The sequence below is a fragment of the Acartia tonsa genome, chromosome 3, assembly GCF_053477335.1.
Source record: "Acartia tonsa isolate MP-2025a chromosome 3, ASM5347733v1, whole genome shotgun sequence".
NCBI classification, from domain to species: domain Eukaryota; kingdom Metazoa; phylum Arthropoda; class Copepoda; order Calanoida; family Acartiidae; genus Acartia; species Acartia tonsa.
Window position 1 is genome coordinate 47,726,845 of NC_137262.1, and position 22,411 is coordinate 47,749,255.

Consider the following 22,411-nt stretch of genomic DNA (forward strand, 5'->3'; position numbering starts at 1 on the left):
AACATTTGAGTAGATAGTAAGAGGAAACATGTTTTCACCGGTTGCCACCGGCTAAAAATACGATATTTGATTACCCAAAGACATATTATAATCGCCTGTACTGGTCTCACTTACCCCCCCGCACCCCCGTAGGGGTTTTTAGCGCGTTTTCTGAGGCTGGGTGCACGAAAAGTTTGTTAGGAAAATCTTTTAAACGCGCTTTTAAAGTCAATATGTGAGATGTAATACATATAAATATAAGACGCAAAAACATAGTTATGAGAAATATTTATTTGATCAGACTTTGAATTAAAGTTGATAATGAATATTTTCAAGTTCTTTTGCACTAAATGATGGAGAGGGGAGGGAGGGGGGGGCTAAACCTAAATCTAAACCTCTTTATGTTTGATGTTTTAATGTAACTGAATAATCTTTTCTATGGATTATTACAAATATCAGGGATCTAAAGGGATAAGACAAAGGTCAATAAATTGATGTACATCCCCAATGATAATACACAAAATTACCCCTTGTGTAGATTAAAGTTAGTAGTTAAAACGTTTGAACACACAACTGTAAAACTTTGGGGACTAGTTTTATAAACAGCCCAATGTCCCCTCTCTCACTGCGGAAAGGTAAAGATAATATTCAAATAACGAAGTGTTCTTATAATCATTCTAATTTGGTATTAGCAAGTAGTCTCTCTGTCTGTCTATTGGTAATGCTTTGTTTTTAAATTATGTAGGTACATGGTCTTCATGTTTAGCGTTAGCAGTTTTATTTAGAAAGGGAGAGGACATTACACTAGTCCCCAAACTTCAAAGTTTTATAATAACGTTTTTATATTCGTTGGCATAACAACTTTAGGAAATTTGATTGATTTTTTATTGGTTGGTTCATTAAGATGAGTATCAAAATATTTCAACCACTAATTGTCATCTACAGACAATCAATTTTGTATTTATAATTTATTATTTAATGTATCAATATTGGGGATGTACATACATTAATCGGTTATTGTTTTGTTCCTTAGATCCCTGGGCGTTAATCTATAATAAAAAGTAGCTTGATGTCTGTTTGTCTGTCCGTCCGTCCCTTAAGATCTCGGTAACCACTAATCCGATTAGATTCTACTCTTCAGGGAATATATCTACTGGTCCTGTGGTGGTTTAAAGCTATTTTACAAAAAAAAAATCCTCTAAATTTTTTCATATTTCTATAATTAGGATCGGTCCGTCCGTACGTCTGTTACAGTTAGCTCTTTTAGTTAATTTAAACAGGCTAGAATTGTCCTATCGATTTCAAACTTTTCATGCCGTTTTCTACAACAGTTAGGTACGACTTAGAAAGCACAGCAACCAGAAAGTCCGTACATCCATTTATAACAAGCTATTTTTTTTAATTTTATGACAACAAATAATGGTTTTGAATATTAAAAATATCATATTCATCTGATTTTTGAATACTGATTCCTAGTACAATAAGGTATAGTGTTATAAGCGAAGCATCTCTATAAAAGTCCTAAAAACGTCAGTATGTCCTTAAACAGTAACATGTATTTAATCAGTTTAATTACAATTTTGTATAGACATACATTAATATTCAGTTCTGACACTTCACAAGTGTTAGTGTTCGTTTGTCCTTCCATTTCAGAGCTTCGCTTCTATGGATGTTGTCATCCTTGTTTAATTACCTCTTGGAGCAAAGCCCATAGAGGCTAGGGGCGAAACTGCTAGTATACATATAAACAGTAAACAAGAATCATAATATCATTATAAATATAGATATTAGCCAATAAAAATTTATGTCAATCATGCTCACATTTATAATGGATTTATTATTAATTGAAACTTGTAGCTTGCTAAAATAAGAATCCCCATCCACCCCTTTACACCATCCTCTCCCCTTCTACTGAAATGAATTAAATGACCCCAAATTTGACATTTTGAATACTTTGATGGATAGAAAGATGAATAGATATATGGATAGAGGGATGGATAGATGGATGGATAGATAGATGGATGAGTAAATGGATAGACAGATGGATAGACAGATGGATAGACAGATGGATAGACGGATAGATAGATGGATGGATGGATAGATAAATTGATAGATAAATGGATAGATAAATGGATAGATAGATGGATGAGTAAATGGATAGAAAGATGGATAGACAGATTGGTAGACAGATGGATAGAGGGATGGATAGATGGATGGATAGATAGATGGATAGATAGATGGATGAGTAAATTGATAGACAGATGGATAGACAGATGGATAGACGGATAGATAGATAGATGGATGGATAGATAAATAGATAGATAAATGGATAGATAGATGAATAGATAGATGGATGGATAGATAGATAGTTGATGAATAGATAGATAAATAGTTGATGGATAGATAGATGGATCGATAGATGGATAGATAGATAGATAGACAGATGGATAGATGGATAGATAGATAGATGGATAGATAGATGGATAGATAGATGGATAGATTGATGGATAGATAGATGGATAGATAGATGGATAGATAGATGGATAGATAGATGGATAGATAGATGGATATTTATATGTATAGATAGATGTATAGATAGATGAATAGATAGATGAATAAATAGATGGATAGATAGATGGTAAGATATATGGATAGATAGATGGATAATTAGATGGATAGATAGATGGATAGATAGATGGATAGATAGATGGATAGATAGATGGATATATAGATGGATAGATAGATGGATAGATAGATAGATAGATAGATGGATAGATAGATAGAGGGATAGATAGATAGATGGATAGATAGATGGATAGATTGATGGATAGATAGATGAATAGATAGATGGATAGATAGATGGATAGATAGATGGATAGATAGATGGATAGATAGACGGATGGATAGATAGATTAATAGATAGATTGGTAGGGTAAGGGGGCGCTATTTTTGGGGAGGGGTTAATCTGGTAATTTTCCATCTACCTTCATTAAATGACCTTTATCTCCATGTTCCTTTCAAATGACAGAAAAAAACATAAAAGCAAATTTGTTCGTTGTTAAATTGCCTACAAAAAAGTATTAAATGAAATTTTTGTGGGATGAATTTTAAGGGTACTAAATAATTAAATCCCCTTTTTGATTGATTTGCCCCAATGTGCATTGTACCTATATAAAACATTATTATTATAATTATATTTTTTTTAAATTTTTGTCAGTTTGAGCCAAACAAAGCGTTTGATAGAAATTTCGTATTTTTTAAAGATATTCCAGGTACGGTTATCAAAAAAAAAAAAATTTCCCTATTGTTCTATTCAATAGGGAATACAAATATATAGAGCACCTTATCGTTCTACTACTATTTTTAGGCCTTATAACACACACCTTTACGGGATTTACTAGAAAATGACCTCCCTCTTTATATCCAGCAACCTAGGGCTAAAAGATAGAAAAGCACAATGCTGTACAAAAGACTAATATTTGGTATAGTCTTTTTAGATAAAGTCACAAGAAAAGAACGGACAACATATCCTAGTTTAAGAAGCTGATCTCCTGACAATACAAGTGAATATTAATAGATAAAAAACATGAAATCATTTAAAAATGTTAATTGCAACATAGACTTACTTGTTTATAGAACAAATATGCTTCCACTAATGCAGACATGCTTATTGGAATTTGTGTTAAGCGGTCGTGAAATAACTTGAATATTTTCTCTGCCTTAAAGAAATTGTTACTTGATGATAATAATAGGTGGGAATTTCGAACATTTTTAAGTATCCTAGTATATTAGAAAAAAGTATTTTTATTGGACCCCTATAATGTAAGAAATAGGCCATTTTTGCAAGGTTACATAAATAAGGCATAAAAAAAGGAACTTTACTTCAATCAAAGTGCTATGTTAAACAAGGATGAACACGTCTATAAATAAGTAGGTAAGCAAAGCACATAAAGTAATATGAAAATACGAGTGCAGATATTCAGTGGTCATAAATTAAGAATAAATCTGTAGAAATCAAGAAACCTTACACATTTATTTTATGGTTTAATATTTATATTTTAATAAATACTACCTAATAGAGGACTATTTGAATTTAATGAAATATTGTTTAATTGACCTACCTCGTCTTTATATTGTTGATTATTTGTAAGTTTATATAGTCTGACCAAATTCATAGCTGATACTGAGTTACTAGAGGGCTCTGCTCCATCCTACAACAAGGACAATTATTTAGATAAGAAGCGCACCAATGACAAAATAAAAATGATTTTAAAATAGTTTGCCGTAGGAATTGCCTTGTGTATTAATAAAGAATAGGAAGAAGCTACAATATAGCAGGAATCTACAATGGTCGTTTAGTTTATGTACATCCTTAATGACGAAATACAAGATTACCCCTTTCTGTAGAATACGTTGAAACTTTTGGACACTCAACTTAATGAACCTACTAATCAGAATTCAATAAAGGTCCCAAAAGTCAACGAATAAGAAAACGGTGTTATAAAACTTTGAGTACTACTGTAATAAATAGTCTAATGTCCCCTCCCTCCCTGTAAAAATATTCTTACATGATCATCTTTTAATCTGATAACAATGTCATCCGCTCCTTCTTCCGCTGCAAAATATCCGCCGGATGATTTGTCAAGGAACAGATTGTCTTGTAACTCCTAAATATAATAAATAGAAACTAAATATCCTACTGTCAAACAGACATTTACCTAGTATTCAGTCAGTGATTAATCAGAATTTTACCTGGAAATGAATAGCTTTTTTCAACCACTTCTCATCTAGAGTTGTTTCGTATAAATCAATAAAAGCCTGAATAATACAAAGAAATTCAGTAAAATAAAGATTGAATCTGGTAAATATGTATTATTTTATATTAATGAAAGATAAGCATTACAGATAACTTTACCTGTATGAAGAAAGCATAATCATCAATGAAACCATGAATTGGGGGAGTCAGCTGTTCTAGTGCATGCGCGCCATTTCCATAGCAGCTGCGTAACAGTTTCCCATTGGCTGTGTCAACCATGTGTTTCAAAATAAAATCAGCTGATTTAATGGCGGTTGAAATGTAGTCTTTACGGTTTAAGGCGCGACCAGCAGCACAAAAGCCAGAGATCATTAAACCATTTGATGATGTCAAAATCTAAATACAACATATTTTTATTTATATACATCTGCTTAAATTTTAAATCATCACTAAATGATTGTTAAGTTGTATTTTCATTTAACTTATTTCTATTATAACTGTCAAGTAACACAGCTACCCTAAAAAATTAAATGCCCTTATTCAAAACTACTAAATCAATGTCCCTTTTTTTCATGTATAAAAATCTACAACTCTTTTTTTTTGTTCTTTAAACAGATTCTGTGCTACTTTAGGATACATTTGTTCTGGTTATTAATGATTATGAGTTTGTATTCTCTATCAAATGTCAAATAATCACCTTATCATCAAGAGAAGGTCTTGGTCTAGTCTGACGTTTATCATACAAAATCTTCTTGGCTTTGTCAAGAGCAGCTTTGTGGACTTCTGTATTGTCAATAAGAGGATCTTTTTCAGGTAGTTCAGTTAAAACATTCTGATTGTAAGATTGTTCATTAAATACACCTTATTTTCTTTCATTTATAACAATTCTAGAAGTTGTGTAGGCTATAGTGTTTGTATGTAATAGGGTGAGATACATACACAAATACGATTTAAAATAAAATCATTTTGAAATAGAATAAGCCTTTCGAAAGATACATTGTTCAAATAGTTTTACATTGAAATATTTACAAATGGGATGTATTGAATGATTCCCTGATTAGTTAGCTCTCCATGTGGGTCCATACGCGGATTTACATTACCACCTTTAACCAAGAATTAGTTACTTAAATATATAATTTCATATATTTTTTTATTAGAGTAGTTATAAATCCCATTAACTGCTTAAAAGATTATTACTCACTTTTTAAGTTATTTTAGTCACAGCGGGTTAATCTTTCCCAAGGGTAAAACCCCAAAATTTGCATAATCAGTGTCTATTGAATAAGTAACTATTTCTTGCCTTGCACAGCATTAAAATGATGGATGAATACATCAGCAAGAGTATGTTCAGTACCATCAACTTTATCCGCAAGTAACTCTTTTAGTTCATTATAAGTCCACACACAAAAAGCACCCTCTTTCTTTTCTTGGCTATCGTGAGTAGGGTAAGAGTCGGCATCCTTAAAATATTTCCATTACTTTAAAGGAAGAAAAATGTCTTAAATAACAAAACAAACTGTTAAAATATTTCTTGAAATATAAGCGAATGAGAAAATTCTAAAAAGGAAGGTATTTAAAACAATTAGTAATATTTAAGAGCACGTACAACAATTTAACAAATGTGAATAAAAAAAAAGAATTCAATCAATATTTTCATTATCATTATTATTTTCTTTATTTTTTTTCTTACCTCAGCAGTATAAAATCCGCCTTGTGGATGAGTAAGATCACGTGACACATACTCCAAAATGTATTCAACTGTTTCTGTAAACTCTTGAGAACCGGTTAATTGTACGGCAATACTGTACACTACAGCTAATTGGGCCTATGAAACAATAACAGTTTGACAAAAAATAAGTTCAGCCAACCAGGGACAATTGTGTCAATTACAATACAGCAAAATAGGTAAACAAACACATTATTGAGAACCGGTTTCTTTTACCGCATTAGTATACTTTACAGCAAATTGTACGATAACAGTGACTAAAACTTGACCTGTATTAATAAGGCCAATTATTTACAAAATTAGCGTAGTCAATTGTTAAAAAATAAAATAAATAATAACAAAACTATATAAAATACCTGATCATAAAGCATTTTTTCAAAATGAGGAACGTGCCATTTGGCATCCGTTGAGTATCTTGCAAACCCCTAAAAAACAAAGATAAACAAATAAAAATGAATCCAACCCACATAACGAAAACAAGATAGTCGATATTATCAAAGATTAAGAGAGATTATTATCTTAGTTGTTTATCGCATCATATTATGGACAGCTTTCCAGGATTTAAAAAAAAAAAATTTAATACCAAAACCAGTTTTATGATTTTTATTTTGATATTTGTGAAAAATTTACATGATTTTTCAGTATGGCCAAGAATCGGTTCTAATCCAGCAGATATTAATCGGTTTCAAGCCATACTGGAAAATGCTTTCCATGAAACGATCCATAAAATACAACAAAATACTCTTTTATCTCGTTTAACAAAGACAGATTTTAATGCAAGTATGAGATACATTAATTGATATCTAATTAAATCAAATATATAGGCCTCTAGAGGCACATACGATGGACCAACCAATTTTCAAGTTTAGTTTTGAAAAAAAAAATTTATTTAGGGGGAATTATTTTTTCTAGGGTCGGTTTCTCTTGGGGAGTGATGATACCCACCCCTGAAATAGCTATAAACCTTCCCAAGTCCTATGAGAATTTACACTGAAAAGCAAGATCCTTCTGTACATACACATTACACACAGAGATCTTTATTATAAGGATAGAAGTAATCCTTATACTAAAGTAACAGGATGTTTGTCTGTTTGTTTGTCTGTGTGTTTGTACCAAAGGATCTCGCTAACCGCTTAACCGATCGGGTTCTCCTTAACAGGGTAGATTCTCATGGGTTCTGGGAAGATTTATAACTATTTTGGGGGAGGATACAACCACCCTCCCAAGAGAAATGACAAAAAAATCGAAAATAAAAAAAAAAATATGGGAGACTTCAACGTAACATAAACAGGTATCATAACATAAAGAAGTAACGTAGAGACTTTAACAAACAAAAACATCTAAAGTGCCACTAGAGGCCTCTAGGGGCGTAGCCGCTAGTATGAAAATAAACAGATAAAGTTTAATACCTTAGAGACATGATCATGTATTCCTCCCTTGTTCATCATTTTCAAAGTAAACATATTCATATCCAACTCTCTTTTCTTTCTGTCTGTATTTTCATCTGCCCAACTATGTAAACTAAACAAATATTTAATTTGGCTCAAATAATATCAGTTGTTCCAAGTAAAAGGAATGCGGAATAAAGGTTTTAGGGGTGTATATTCTGCACAAGATTTATTTTTTTCCCCCTGCTACAAATTTTTTTCCCCCCTTAGTTTATTTTCAACAAGGAGGGGGAAAAATATTTAAAGAACTCTATATTTTATCCATTTTATCCCCCCCAACCACACATTTTTTTTATTTTTTTTCACCAAGGAGCAGGGGAATGGAAAAAATGTTTTCAGTTCACATAATTTTTAAAAATTTTCTCCCCCAACCAGAGATGGCATAAAAAAAACCACGTGGTTTCAAGTAAGTGGTTTAAACCAAAAAAACCAAGCTTAAAAAAACCAAAAAACCAAGGTGGGATGATTTAAATAGTTTTTTTTTTTAAATATTTGTACAAAGGCCTATCTTTCCAGTTATATGTTCATAACGTAAATAATACAGTAAATAACTGTCAGTCAGGGTTGTCAAATCGGGCGGGCGGTTTTGGGCTGCCCTTTTTCGGGTCCTTTTGGGCAGATTTATGCACCCCCCGTTTCGGGGGTGAGAAAAAGGGGGAGGGGGTGAAAAAAGAGGGGGGGGCAGGCCTATAATTTGGATATTATTAAAAAAAACAAAAAAACCTGGTTTTTATCAAAAAAAAACTAAAAAAAACCCTGGTTTTTATCAAAAAAAAACCAAAAAAACCTGGTTTAAACCAAAAAAACCAAACTGTTTTTTTTTTTTTTTTTAAACCTGTTTTTTTCCATCTCTGCCCCCAACCACATATTTTTTTTGCCCCCCCTTTAGCAGGGTCAATTTTTGCAAAATATAAACCCCTGAAAGGTTTAAAAGAGATACAACAACAAAACAAGATTAGTTACAGTACAGTCTTCTAGTTTACGGACATACAAAAATTATAGAACATCTAGACATAGTTTTGGTGGAAGATGTAAAATCCATATGCCTTAAAAACAGTAACTATAGTAAACTAATGCAGGACTAAAGACATAATGAGATACAACAACAACAACAAAACCTTACCTAAACATAGTTTTAAGGTTGCTTGGCTGTGGAAATTTAGGAGCTCTGGAGAAGCCGCCAAACTCAGGGTCGTAATTCTTACTCAACATTGCAAAATACCTAAATTAAAATCCCTATCAAGTTCAATTTTCTTAGATAAGAATATCAAAATCGTTGTCTGCTCCGATATATTAGATCAATGGGACCAATACCATGCTTACCTGTGAAAAATACTGAGATCAGGCAATGGTCCAGGGCTGGTAGACCCCGCCCCCATTTTCTTGTCAATTACCTTCATGACTTCTTTCCCTGCCTCTTTCATGTCATCCTAATATATAAATAAAGAATAATCATATTGAGTTTGTCACCAAGGACACACCACTTTTTTTTAACTCCTCAATATCTTACAACCTTAAGTGAGAAATGTCTGAAAAAGTGTTTAAATCAAAATCCGATATTACCAATTTCTTCAATAGTCAAGCTAACCAACTAAACGAAATAAGTGATGGTGACGTAACCAATATTAAGCAGTTAAAGCTTAATAACTTTGAAGAAGCATTATTCAGTTTTTGCTTGAAAGCAAACAAAAAAATTCAAGTATTAAGCGAGATGCTTGAAAGCTTCAAAAAAAGCAACGGAAACTTGGGGGAAAGGGAGGAGGGCGTGGGAAGAGGTGTGAGCGCCTCTGTTAGCGGAGGGGGAGAGGGGAGCCCTAATTCTCGTCAAGAGAGAGGTAGGGCAAGAGAAAGAGAGGAGAGGAAGGATGAACAATGGGAGGCTTCTAATAGTTTCAGACAAAAATTTAACAGAATAAATAATAGACTAGACTATCTGGAAAGCCAGGTGGACGAAAATTCTACACGTCTTAGGAAAGGCACCCTGATTTGCTCCTCCTCTAACAAAGAAGGTCAAAGCCTCTTAAAACCCATCATGGCTATGTCTAATGCCACAAATACTGGTGCTAATAACAAATGCACAGAGGAAGATCTTAAACAAGTCTTGGAGCTTATTGACAAGAAGTATAAGGTTAAAGTAAAACCTTCCAGTGTATCAGCCTCTCATTGGCTGCCTAATGGATCCTTCATCATAAGGTTCACAGATAGAGGATTTAATTCTCCATGGCAACAGCTGGTCGAAGCCATGGCTGAAGGAGGGGACAGAAATGTAAATGTTTTCCTAAACTTTAACCTAACAAGGAAAAGATTGTCTCTTCTGACAGAGGTACGCAGGCTTAAACAAGAGAAGAAAATTGAAAAGTATGAAGTTAATGAGAACGGACAAATTTCCATCAGAATTAAAAGTAAATGGATGAAAATAACACACCATTATTCTAAAAAGACTGACATTCAACCAAGTGAGCTGATTTACACATACTCTAATTATAAACTTCAAACAACTGTAGAGGATTTGTATTCTCGCTCGTAATTTGGTATATAGTTATAAAGTTATGTAGATACTGCTGATACTCTAAATTATTTGCTCTATTATTTGTTCTGCAATAATACACTCACACACACACACTCACACGAGAGCCTTCTTTACATTACAATTATATTTCTCTACTCACACGCGCACGCACGCACACACACACACACTTCCTCTTTTCTTATTTACTCACATGCACACACACATACATTTATACATATATGCAAACACCTACAAATATTTTTTTTCTTCACATTTTTTAAATCATTTTTTTTGTCAAATGGCTTATATTCTACTTTTCGTTTTGTCAATCCTTAATGTTTTTTTTCAAACATATCTACTTACTGCTTTTATTCATTTCCATAAGTATAATTTTCTTTTTCTTAACCCTTACTTTAAAATACATTTTTTTTGGATATCTTTTGCTTAAAATGTTTTATAAATGGAGCAAAATAGGATTCTGAATTTTGAATTAAACAGTAACTTTTTCTCAATTTTAAATAATGAAACGATAAATGAAGATTTATTATTTAATCCATATGAAAATATTGATATAAAATGCCAATACTTTGATATTTGTAAAGTTATAAACCACTTAAAATCAAAGAAAGGTCTCAAAATTATTGGTTTAAATATTCAAAGCCTTCAATCAAAATTTATTGATTTTCAAGAATTTGTTGATGAATTCTTGAGGCAAGGTTGTTATCTTGACATTATATGCTTAGGGGAAATCTGGAATATAAAAAATGATGATTATGTTAAACTAAAGGGGTATGATTTTATATACAAATGTCGATCTCAATCTAATGGAGGTGGGGTTGGTATATATTTAAAAAAAGGTATTGCATTCAAGGAAATAAAAGCTTTATCTAGATTTGAGGAAAAAATAATTGAAAGTTTAACTTTAGAGATTAGTATTGGGAAAAATGATAAAATATTTCTAACAAACGTCTATAGATCAAATTGTAAACATCCTAATCTAACTGAAAGTGAGCAGTTAGACAGGTTTATCAACTTGTTCTCTGACTTACAAGCAGATCTAAATAGCCGCAGATACCCTTCCTATATTATTGGGGATTTAAATTTTGATCTATTAAAATTTGATCAACATGATAAAACTAGATCACTGATTGAAAATAGCTTTGCAAATGGTTTCTTAGAATTAATCTCATTGCCAACTAGGATCACTCATACAAGTGCTACTCTCATAGATCATATTTATACCAATGATAATAAAAATAAGTTTGAGTCATTTATTATTACAGCAGATATTTCTGATCATTTCCCTACTTGCACTATTATTCTTGACAAAGTTAAAGAGTCTGGTCCTGTTTTTATTCAAACTCAAAATTTTAGTGAGGAAAATATTTCCTCTTTTAAACAAGATATGTTAAATGCTGATTGGAGTTCAGTGTCTAATAATTACAGTACTCAAGATGCATATAATAAATTCTATAGTATTTTTAATGAGTCATACTCAAGACATTTCCCATTTAAAAAAGTTAAACTAAATAAAAATATTCATAAAGTTGAACCTTTTATGACAAATGCTTTACTTAAATCTAGAAAGACAAAATTTGAGTTATATGACATTAAACTTAGAGAACCAACTCAAGAAAACATTTCTAAGTACAATGAATATAGAAAATGCTATAACAAAGCAATTAAAACAGGGAAGAAATTGTATTTTCAAAAATCTTTTGAAGAAAATAGGAATGATTTGAGAAAAACATGGTCAATATTAAGGGAAGCAATAAGGAAGCACAATGACAAAAGTTCAGTCATAACTGAAATTTTTAGTGATGGGGTTTACTATAAGGAGGGGAAAGATATTTCTAACAAATTTAATGAATTTTTTACAACCATTGCAGATGATATTACATCTAAAATAAATCCATCTGATAGAGACTGCACTTATTATACCACTGCATCTGACTCCATATTTTCATTTACTCATATTCAGCCTAAAGATATAGTAACAATTGTAAATGGCCTAGAGTCTAAATCAAGCCAAGACATGCTAGGTGTTTCTAATAAACTTATGAAAAAAATCATTGAAGATATTGCTATTCCTCTCACTCACATTATAAATTTATCCTTACAGTCAGGCAACATTCCAAATGAGCTCAAAATAGCCAAAGTTTTGCCAATTTTCAAACTTAAAACAAAAGAATCTGATCTATTAAGTAACATGTCTAATTATAGACCAATAAGTCTTCTGCCAATCTTCTCAAAAATCCTTGAAAAAATAGTTGCAAATAAACTTACTGCATATCTTGATGAAAATAACCTTATTTACAAACATCAATATGGCTTTCAGAAAAAAAAGTCAACCATACAGCCCATTTTTCATCTAATAAATGAAATTGTAAAGAATAGTAATGATAAAAAGTATACAGTTGGAGTCTTTTGTGATTTACAAAAGGCTTTTGATTGCTGTTCTCATAGGATCTTGCTGGACAAACTTTCTAAGCTTGGAATCAATGGTACAGAATTGACTTGGTTTAAAAATTACTTAGCAAATAGACAACAATTTGTTTACATTAACAATGAAAAGTCTGATATGAAATATATTAACAAAGGTGTACCTCAAGGATCTATTTTAGGACCCTTACTATTTTTAATTTATATCAATGACTTAGCTAAATGTACTACTCTATTTACATTACTTTTTGCTGATGATACCAGTTTTTTAATTTCGGGTAAAAACCTTCATGATATTATTAGTATTCTTAATATTGAATTAAGAAAAATAACTTATTGGTTTAGAACTAATGAGTTAAGCCTACATCCATCAAAAACTAAATTTATGATATTTACAAAAGATGAATCAACAATTGACTTTGATAGCATTAGTATTAATCTTGATCACAATAATGATAACCAAAATGATCCAAATTTGGTACACAAACTTTCATATGTCAACTCAAGGAGTGAAACTCCTGCAATTAAATTTCTAGGTGTTTATCTAGATCCTAAATTAAACTTTAAATATCATATTGATATGATAAATAAAAAGATTTCACGCTCATTATTTGCTATAAATGCTGCAAAACATATTATTGGCGGAAAAGCATTGCAAACTCTATACAACTCACTTGTCCATAGTCATCTTACATATTGTGCCCCAATTTGGGGAAGTGCAGCAGCATCAACTCTTGATAAAATTGTAAAACAGCAAAAAAAAGCACTGAGAATAATTACCAACTCAAAATATAATGCACATACTACAATCTTATTTAAAAATTTAGAAATTCTTCCTGTAACTCAACAAATTGTCTATTCTAAATTACAATTTATGTTTGATTACGTTAATCATAGGCTTCCATGTTCTTTTGATAACTTATGGATTAGAAATAGCACAAGAACAACAAGAGTTCTTAGAAATAATCAACAGTACAATGTTCCATTTGTTAGACTTGAATCTTTTAAAAAATTCCCTTACTCTGATCTACCAAAGTTATGGAATGAAATCATTATTCCTAATACTAATCCTAATCCTGAAAATGATAATAATAATGACGAGGTTATGTATACTTTTAGCACAGTTATGTCAAGAAAACAATTTTGTATGAAACTTAAAGATTTTTTATTGGAAAAACTTAATTTTATTTGTAATAGAGAAAACTGTTCTGAGTGCATAAATAGATCTTAAAAATTGATTTCATAAAAAAACCTGGTGATTTTTTTAAGGAGGGGGGGGGGGGGTTGTCTTTTTTTTGGCGGGGAGGGGAGGGTTGAATATAGGGCAAAAGTCAAAGTGGCATTCTATAAAAAGATATTATTTTGAATTGAGAAATTTTCTGTTTTTTTGAAAAATAATACAATGACATAGGCTTGAAGTATTGCTTTTTTTCCTTTTTATGAATTTTTTTCTTCCTCCTTTCTTTTTAAATTAAATCTCTACTTATTAATCTTCAATGATATTTTAAAACTTAAAATATGGTATTAAACTTATATACAACAATGATCCATCTTATTATTTTTTATATTTGATTTATTTTGTTTTACTTTTCTCTAAATTCCTTCATCTATTTTTTTTTCTCCATCTTTCTTATTTTTTACTGATTTCTCTTACATAATATGAATGTTTATTTGTGTTTTTTTCTTTTTTTTTACCATCCTCACAACTCAATTTAACTAAATTAAAGTTTCAATTTTCCCTTTTTACAATTAATTTGTTTTATATTCTTTTTTTTTCTTTTCGTCCTCCTTAAAAAGGGGCTCCAGGAATCAAATACACTATCCCCATTTTGGTCAAGATAGTACTCCTGTAGCTCCTGGTGCATATCCTAAAAAAATTTTTCCTTTTATTCCACCAATTTATATTTAGTTAATAATTAAACTTAGTATATATTATAATATTTTTGTATGAGACTAAACATTATAATGTAAACTCTAAATTGTCAATAGATAGCAGCAATTTAGAGTATTTTATGTGCTATCTCCTAAGCTAGGGGGTACCTGGCAGCACCAAATAAACATTATTATTATTATTATTATTATTATTACTCTACCTATAAAAAATACATACCTACTGAAGGTTAAATTTTATATGACATGTCATTAGGTACTTAATTAACTTAAATATGTTCATCATTACATTTACTAAATGTTTAAAAAATCTTGTGGATTGTTTGCTGCTTTTATAAACATGTTATAAGATTAATGACCACAAGTAAAATATTGAAATCCATATAAAAAGATAAAATCAATGTTTAAAAAAGTATGTATGTATGTATTTGCAAATTTTTTTAAAATAAAGATTTCACCTGACTTTCTCTCCAAGAGCTGGCAAGAGCCTGGAGAAGTTCAGTAAATCCTGGACGGCCATAGTGGCCTTCTGGAGGAAAGTAGGTGCCACCATAGACAGGATACAGGTCGGGGGTTAGGAATACGCTCAGTGGCCATCCCCCACTCCCAGTGGAGGCCTAGTAATAACATGCCACTAATTGTCGTTACAAAAAGTTATTACAAGAGTACCTAGGTAACATTCTAACTAACATCAATTTGTGTAACTTTTAATCGCTACTCCTTGTGGTTGTAACATTAAAATATTCTTTATTCTTTTGTTTGGCCTTGTTACTTTGAGTAGTCAGATAAATGTGTGGGAGAGGGGTTTATTTTTCTCGACAAGGAGGGGGTGGTACATTCGCGAAATTAGTTATAAACTTTCCTAGGACCTATGAGTAGCTTAACTGTAAAGGAGAACAGTATAGATTCAGCATTTAATGATAATAATCCTTCGGTCTACACAGATAGGCATCAGGATGTTACTTTTATATAAGGATATTTATATGATAACATGTTGATTATTTGGAAAGCAACACTTAACCCCTACCTGTACAAATGTCATGTAAACTTTGTCCACATCAGGTCTTTCCTCTCTGTCCACTTTTACGTTGACAAAATATCTGTTCATTACAGCAGCTGTCTTAAACAATAAAAATCTCGTCAATTTAAAAATGTACTACCTACATTTTTTGATCGGAAAAAGTACTATTTTCTGAAACATTTTTTGATTTTTTCTGCCCCAAACTTTATTTTGGGTGTTTACTTAGTAAACATTTGTATAATTTTACATATTTGCTGAAATATAAACATCTACCACTGGTATTTAAGGTTTCATAACCATGTTATCTTACCCGTGCTCTCAAAAACTTGGATACTATTTATGAATTTTGATTGGTTAGTCAAATATAAGTATCCAAACTTTTGTAGAGGTAGTTTTATTTGTCATTAATAGAGGTATATATCAATTGTCTTATCCCATAAGATCTCTGAGTAAACTAAATCATTGAACTAAACTTCTGTCCGCTGTAACAAACGACCAATAGGACTTTTAAGGTAGCTACGCTTGTAAAATATCAGCCTCTACCAATAACGAAATTAATTCGGAAAAAAATCACGAAACCTATACGTGTTTTTCAGCTGTCGTTGGGGGGCAACACATCGTAAAATTGACGACCTCTACATTTGCCCCCCAAATATTATTTTAGATTTATTTTGCTTGTTGGTTATACCTTATTCCTGGAAAATATAGTCTACCTGTTGACTCTCAAAGGATTCTCTTTCCATGACATGACACCAGTGACAAGTTGAATATCCGATGGATAAAAATATCAGCTTATTCTCCTCTTTTGCCCTGAAACGTTAAATTGAATTTTGTTGTTGTTGTTGTTAAAGTAGTTGAATAGTAAAATTCTGAGAAGTATTTCAGAAAATCTTGGCATTTATTTCATTTTCATAAAATTTTGAATAGCAATCAGCCCAACATTAGTTCATTATAATATCACTAGGGGATACGCCCCTAGAGGCCTCTAGGTACACTTGAGGAGGGGGGAATTGAATTGGATAACCCAATTTCTTAATTTAGAATTTAAAAGAAAAGTAAAAAAAATTGCGGGGTGGTAATTTTTTTCTAGGGGCGATTTCTCTTGGGAGGGTGGTGGTACCCCCTCTCCTCCCCCCCCAAAAAAAACCTTTCCGGGACCTATGAGAAGCTACCCTGTTAAGGAGAACCCGATTGTTTAGCGGTTAGCGAAATCCCTAGTTACAAACAATGAAATAAACAAACAGACATACATCGTTCTACTTTGTATTATAAATATATAGATACTGATAGCTGCATGTTTGCTAGATTTTTGTTATGTGGTCTGTTGAATGAAGATTTAATACTAAGTACTAACATAGTGGATATGTCACCAATGGGACGCTACCCCAGATTTTCATGTTCTTTAATAAAGTGAAACTCGCAGCTGGCTAACATAACGATACCTCTCCCAATTTAACCACCTTAAAGGGGGATGAACGAACTGACCAATCCTTAAAAAGTTATCAAAACTTACTTTTCAAACGCTTGTGGACCCCAAGGAAACCACTGGACCGGATTGTTCTTGTGCTGTCTCAGATAGGGCGACAACTCCTTTCCAAGGAGGTTCTCTGCCCCTCCTCCCCCGCTCATTGTACGAAAAGTAAACCTGAAAACTCGAGGTAATTTCAGCATGGGGGCAAGTCTGAAAACATGCAAAAGAGTCCAGACTTTAAAAAAATAACATTCGTAAAATTTGTTTATACAACTTAATAAAAAAAGATATACGTTGACAAAGGGATCATTCTATTAAAAGTACGATGTCAGGATAAGTATTTTATAAGGTAAGCAAACGGAGGTCAATTATGATTTATGGTTAAAATAGCATGTATATACAAAAATATAAACTTCTTATTTCATTGACTAGTTATTGGTAAATTTTTCAGTTAAGCACAAAAAGTTTATTTTTATAACATTTGAATTGTGATTTTAAAATTTGTAGAGGTATTTCCATGCATTGGTTTAGGTAGATTTATCAGCATGTGTAAACGTTAAAAATATCCTAAAGAACATCTTCAACAATGACAAGTATTGTAAAAAAAAGGTATAAGAGGTATTTCCATGAAGAGCTTTTTGATTTAAAATAATAACTTCAAACATTTCATCTATTTAAATGAGCATTAAGTTCCCAAAAACAAAGCTCGTTAACTACCATTCATGGAAATGCCACTTTCAGATTATTTAAAAAAAACATTATATTATATTCTGTTATCTAGAAACACTTCTAGACCGATCATATTCCCCCAAATTTTCATAGTAAGCTTTCTCCACAGTTCTAAAATCCTGTACAAAATTCCACTGTCTCACTGTTTGTATTGCGCGAACACCGCGTAATGCTCTCACGTGACCTGCGGCCATAGAAAACTATTTGTAGAACGTCAAGTAGATCCTTATCATAAAATGAAATAAAAAGGTAAAAATAATAATCTGTAATAATATCTAACGAAAAAACTTGTAATTAGCGCAGCAACAACCAGCGCAAAATAATACATCAGAACTGCAATTCGAAAAAAACTAAGTTCTTGACAATATATAAACAGACTGTTGGACTGACAATTATTCTGCAATTTTAGAGTATCTGCGCTTGTAAAACAGCTCTTTTTTTAAACTATTTGATAGGTTTAGATATAAAAGCAAAGAAAAAATAAGCTACATTGACTTTAGTCTATAGTTTTCTATGCCTATGGCTGTTTCCGGTGCAAGGTTAGGGTCAAGGGAAAGTAAGAAACACGCTGCAAGCACACCCGTTCTTCCAAATCCTAAATAAACATTATAGTTCAGGAAAAAGTAAGAAACACGCTGCAAGCACACCTGTTCTACGACATAATATCCTAAAATATTCCATTGAAGGTAAAAGATAAGAAACACGCTGCAAGCACACCCGTTCTTGCGAAATCCTAAATAAACATTAGAGTTAAGGAAAACAGAAGGAATCACGCTGCAAGAACACCTGTTCTACCAAATCCTAAATAAACATTAGAATTAAGGAAAATGTAAGAAACACGCTGCAAGCACACCTGTTCTTCCAAATCCTAAATAAACATTAGAGTAAAGGAAATCAGTAAGAAACACGCTGCAAGCACATTCGTTCTACCAAATCCTAAATAAACAACAAAATGTAAGTGAGAATCACATTGTAAGCACACCCGTTCTTCCAAATAAACATTAGAGATGCAAGCATACTTTAATCGGATAATGTCAAGCAATAGTATTTGTTTTCTGAAGGAAAATGTCTCCAAAATAGATTGACCGATAAAAAAATCATTACAGGAATTTAGTAGAAACGCAGAGATTCTATTTTGGAGGTATAAAATGAAGCTAAATTGTTATTGCTGTGCTTCTATTAGTTCAAAAATCAATGTAAGTGTTATTTTCTTACCTCCGTAACAATGAATAAGTGATTTGCCATTACATTCAACAACAGACCGCAGATCTAATATTAGTTCCATCATTTCCTGAACAAAATATAGGTAAAGCTTTCTAAAACAATAAGTTTAGTAAAATTCAGTAAAAAACACATTAGGTCGTTTATTTCATAACTATTGCAACTTTTCCTATCCAAAGTATTTTGTACTCATATTTCATTGCTGCTGCAGTGCTGATGCCTGAATAAAATCTCTTAAACGGCCAAATTTTGAAATTTTAGCTTTTGAAAATAAAAAATCTACAAATTTTAGAACCAAATCTTTTTCAACAAAATTTTAGAAAGTAGCCATTTCACTACTGAAACAAGACAAAAAGCTTCCCCCCCCCCAAAAAAAAAAAAAATACAAGTAGTATTACCTGTTCAGGAGGGAGACTACCGTCCTCTACATCACAATGGTGGACTTGTATACCAACCTTCTCATATTCCTGAAGTATCCAAAGTATTTGTTTATGTCAAATCAGAAAACCGGAAATATATAAAAAAAAATGTACTTCTATAAAAGACAGAGGTAAGTTTTAATAACTGTTTAAACCAAAGAAAATGTTATTCGACTTTTAGCTAGTTAAAATCTATAGGGAATACTTTAAATTATGAGAACATACACGTTTCAGAAAATTTTGCCTGTATAAAGGTTGCATGAAACAGGAGAAAAATCAGTTTACTATAACATAACGTATCATTATAAGGTTTCAATAATTCTACGCGTAATTAGTTAATATTAGACTTGCCTGTAAAATATTAGGTACTTTGTACTTTCTGAACTCATAAGATTTCATGAGAACAAAAACATCAGTTATGCCAGAGTCAACAATAAATTCAAGATCCTTAAATAAGCAAAATTCAGTCTTGATATATAAGCTCTACCTATCGATTTAAAACTTCCAATTATTATTAGGTAGTTTAGTAGTTAGTACTGTTAAGAAAAAAAATTACCTAATAAAAATCATATTGTGTTTCTTACGGCTTTGTGTAACAAAGGGCAGGAATTTTATAACAAAGCCAAAACGTCCGTTTGTACGACTTGATCATTGTAAATGTTATCCCCGAATCCCTACTTTTGTAGAATAGTGATACAGTTATAAAGACATTTGGCAGAAAATTAATGTAACCAAATTGTAATAAAGGGCAAAGTAAGGATTGTAGATTGATTTAGCAGTTATTATACTATTTTTATTTCCATCTTAAAATGTTAACTTGATGTTATTACCTTCTTTAAATTTCGTCTGTGTTCTTTAAATCTACAACCAGGAAGAGAGGACAAGGCTAAAGTCTGACAAAGCCCTAAAAATATACCTAATTAAATCTAAAAAACTATTAGCTAAGCAAGTTAAAAATATATCTTACTGTTTAATAGAGGTTGAAGAAAATAAAAATAACCAGAGTAACCAAATTAAGAAAAAACAGTCAATTAGGTATTGTGGTATTATCCTCTTAGAAATTTATTTTTCAATTTTGAAAATTTGAGTACCCCCCCCCCCCACTCCGACAGCGAACTATGAAATCTGGCCGCAGCGCTCGGCTCCCTAGCCTAAAACCTAACCTAACCTGAAATTAAATAGTTGTTCGTCGTTGTAGGGAAGGGGGGGGGGGGGAGGGTACTCAAATTTTCAAAATTGAAAAAAAATTTCTGATAAGATAGCGCCGGAATTGTATTATTGCATTTATAACATAAGATAAGATAAGAGCAGCTGCGCTACAACCATAAAAAAAAACAACTTACCTAAGCTAGGAATATCCAGCCAATCTAAAGGGAAAGGGTCCATTGGTTCAACATTTTCTGGTGTAAATAAAGTTATCTTTTATTCTCCTTAACCCGCTTTTTTAGAAAAAGTTAAACTTCCTTATTCATTCAATTTCTACAAGTTAGCAAAGAAAAGACAGAAATAAATTAATAGTAATAGGTGGAATATTAATCTGTAACATTATTATATCTATAATCTATATATGATCTATATCTATAACATATTATTGTACTTTTATAATAATATTTCTTATTTTAACAAAATCTACGAAACTTTATTTTGATGCTATTTGTACATTTCTTTTAATTAAGATAACTTTCCTATTAAATCTTCATCATCAGAAGTGTCAAAATCTCCCATTTTATGCGCAAAATAATCTGCAAATGCAATTTTTTATCACAAGTGATTATCATACATAAAAACGTGGCACAAAAATATATATTTTTTCTATCTAAATGTACAATTTTGTAATATTTTGCAATTAAAATTTAAAAAAAGTATTTTTTAATAAAAAAAAATAAGGAACTTTTTCATGTGCATAATACATTAAAACCCTGTTTTATGTGGGTGCAAAAAAAACAATAAAACTAATCCATTGGATTAGTGAAATAAAAAAAAACTACGACTTAGGTTTTTACAAAAATTTAGTTAGTGCTTTTTCATCAGTTATCTTTGTTCTGATTCTCAGATTAGCAAAGATAACATCATATTTCCATACAATCAATCAATAAATAAAAATTTTTTTTAATACATAACATAAAATGCAAATAAAATTAATTGTATAGATATAAAGCACTGGATTGTAATGAGCTCACATTATAGAAAAGTTACTCTATTAATGTGAAATCTTAACCTCATCCACCAGCCATTGGTGGTCCGCCGGCAGGACCCGCCTGGCCAGTGTGGAATCCGCCAAATCGTCGCCTTGGTCCGCCCGGAGGAGGACCACCACGTCCGCCTAAAATAGGACATTCTTAAAATTCTAGGATGTAAAAGAATAAACGTAAGAAATTTCTGAGATGCTACATTGATAGGTAATTAATAAGCAAATTAAAGATTTGTGATATTTCATATTTTGAAAGAAATGAGAGAAAAAATATTTAAAAATATGGATATTTCAGGGTTCTACTATAAAACAGGGATCTAAAGGGAAAAAACAATGGCGAATAAATTGATTACATCCCCAATGATGAAAAACAAAATTAACCCTTATGTAGATTTCAATTATTGGATAAACGTTTGGACACTCAAAGTCAACAGGGGTGTATATTCTGCACAAGATTTATTTTTTTTCCCCCGGCTACAAATTTTTTTATTTTTTCCCCCCTCTTAGTTTTTTCTCACCAAGTAGGGGGGAAAATGGAAAATTAAAAAACTCTAAATTTTGTTTATTTTTTCCCTCCTACTACACATTTTTTAGTTTTTATTTTTGTAT

The 22,411-nt window shown here is 31.5% G+C and overlaps 2 protein-coding genes across 5 annotated transcripts; both read right to left on the reverse strand.

Annotated features, from left to right (window-relative positions):
• Positions 1–3,609: 3,609 nt before the first annotated feature.
• LOC145314921 (spermatogenesis-associated protein 20) lies at positions 3,610–17,442 on the reverse strand. Its single transcript, XM_080154997.1, has 17 exons — positions 17,285–17,442; positions 16,485–16,581; positions 15,778–15,870; positions 15,209–15,367; positions 9,233–9,339; positions 9,033–9,131; positions 7,871–7,982; positions 6,818–6,886; positions 6,426–6,560; positions 6,036–6,195; positions 5,789–5,838; positions 5,433–5,567; positions 4,895–5,131; positions 4,732–4,797; positions 4,548–4,646; positions 4,097–4,190; positions 3,610–3,698 (listed from the first exon to the last, which is right to left on the reverse strand). Exons 1-17 carry the CDS (start codon positions 17,440–17,442, stop codon positions 3,610–3,612), a joined length of 1,959 nt encoding a protein of 652 aa, XP_080011123.1.
• LOC145314405 (cyclin-dependent kinase inhibitor 3-like) lies at positions 17,417–21,827 on the reverse strand. Of its 4 annotated transcripts, none has more exons than XR_013877760.1 (9): positions 21,297–21,827; positions 20,955–21,011; positions 20,442–20,515; positions 19,963–20,058; positions 19,591–19,659; positions 19,187–19,262; positions 18,489–18,566; positions 17,960–18,155; positions 17,417–17,820 (listed from the first exon to the last, which is right to left on the reverse strand). XR_013877760.1 is itself a non-coding variant. In XM_080154296.1 (9 exons), the coding sequence occupies exons 1-8, from the start codon at positions 21,334–21,336 to the stop codon at positions 18,016–18,018; spliced, it is 630 nt and encodes a 209-aa protein (XP_080010422.1). In that variant the 5' UTR covers positions 21,337–21,827; the 3' UTR covers positions 17,417–17,820; positions 17,978–18,015. The 4 variants fall into 4 exon arrangements, 2 of the variants coding, with proteins under 2 accessions (XP_080010422.1, XP_080010423.1); XR_013877759.1 differs by having other exon boundaries at positions 17,417–17,876; XM_080154296.1 differs by having other exon boundaries at positions 17,978–18,155.
• Positions 21,828–22,411: the final 584 nt, after the last annotated feature.

Bases quoted from the DNA above. Each gene is read 5' to 3' on its own strand.
- LOC145314405 (XM_080154296.1), bottom strand. From the start codon at position 21,336: ATGGGAGATTTTGACACTTCTGATGATGAAGATTTAATAG. The intron at 19,263-19,590 runs GTAATACTACTT...TATTTTGTTCAG, and splicing joins GTAGTCTCCCTCCTGAACAG to GAAATGATGGAACTAATATT. The intron at 18,567-19,186 runs GTAAGAAAATAA...ATGTTTATTTAG, and splicing joins ACTTATTCATTGTTACGGAG to GATTTGGAAGAACGGGTGTG.
- LOC145314921 (XM_080154997.1), bottom strand. From the start codon at position 17,442: ATGCTGAAATTACCTCGAGTTTTCAGGTTTACTTTTCGTACAATGAGC. The intron at 9,340-15,208 runs GTGAAATCTTTA...TTTATATATTAG, and splicing joins GCTCTTGGAGAGAAAGTCAG to GATGACATGAAAGAGGCAGG. The intron at 4,647-4,731 runs GTAAAATTCTGA...TATTATATTTAG, and splicing joins AAAAAGCTATTCATTTCCAG to GAGTTACAAGACAATCTGTT.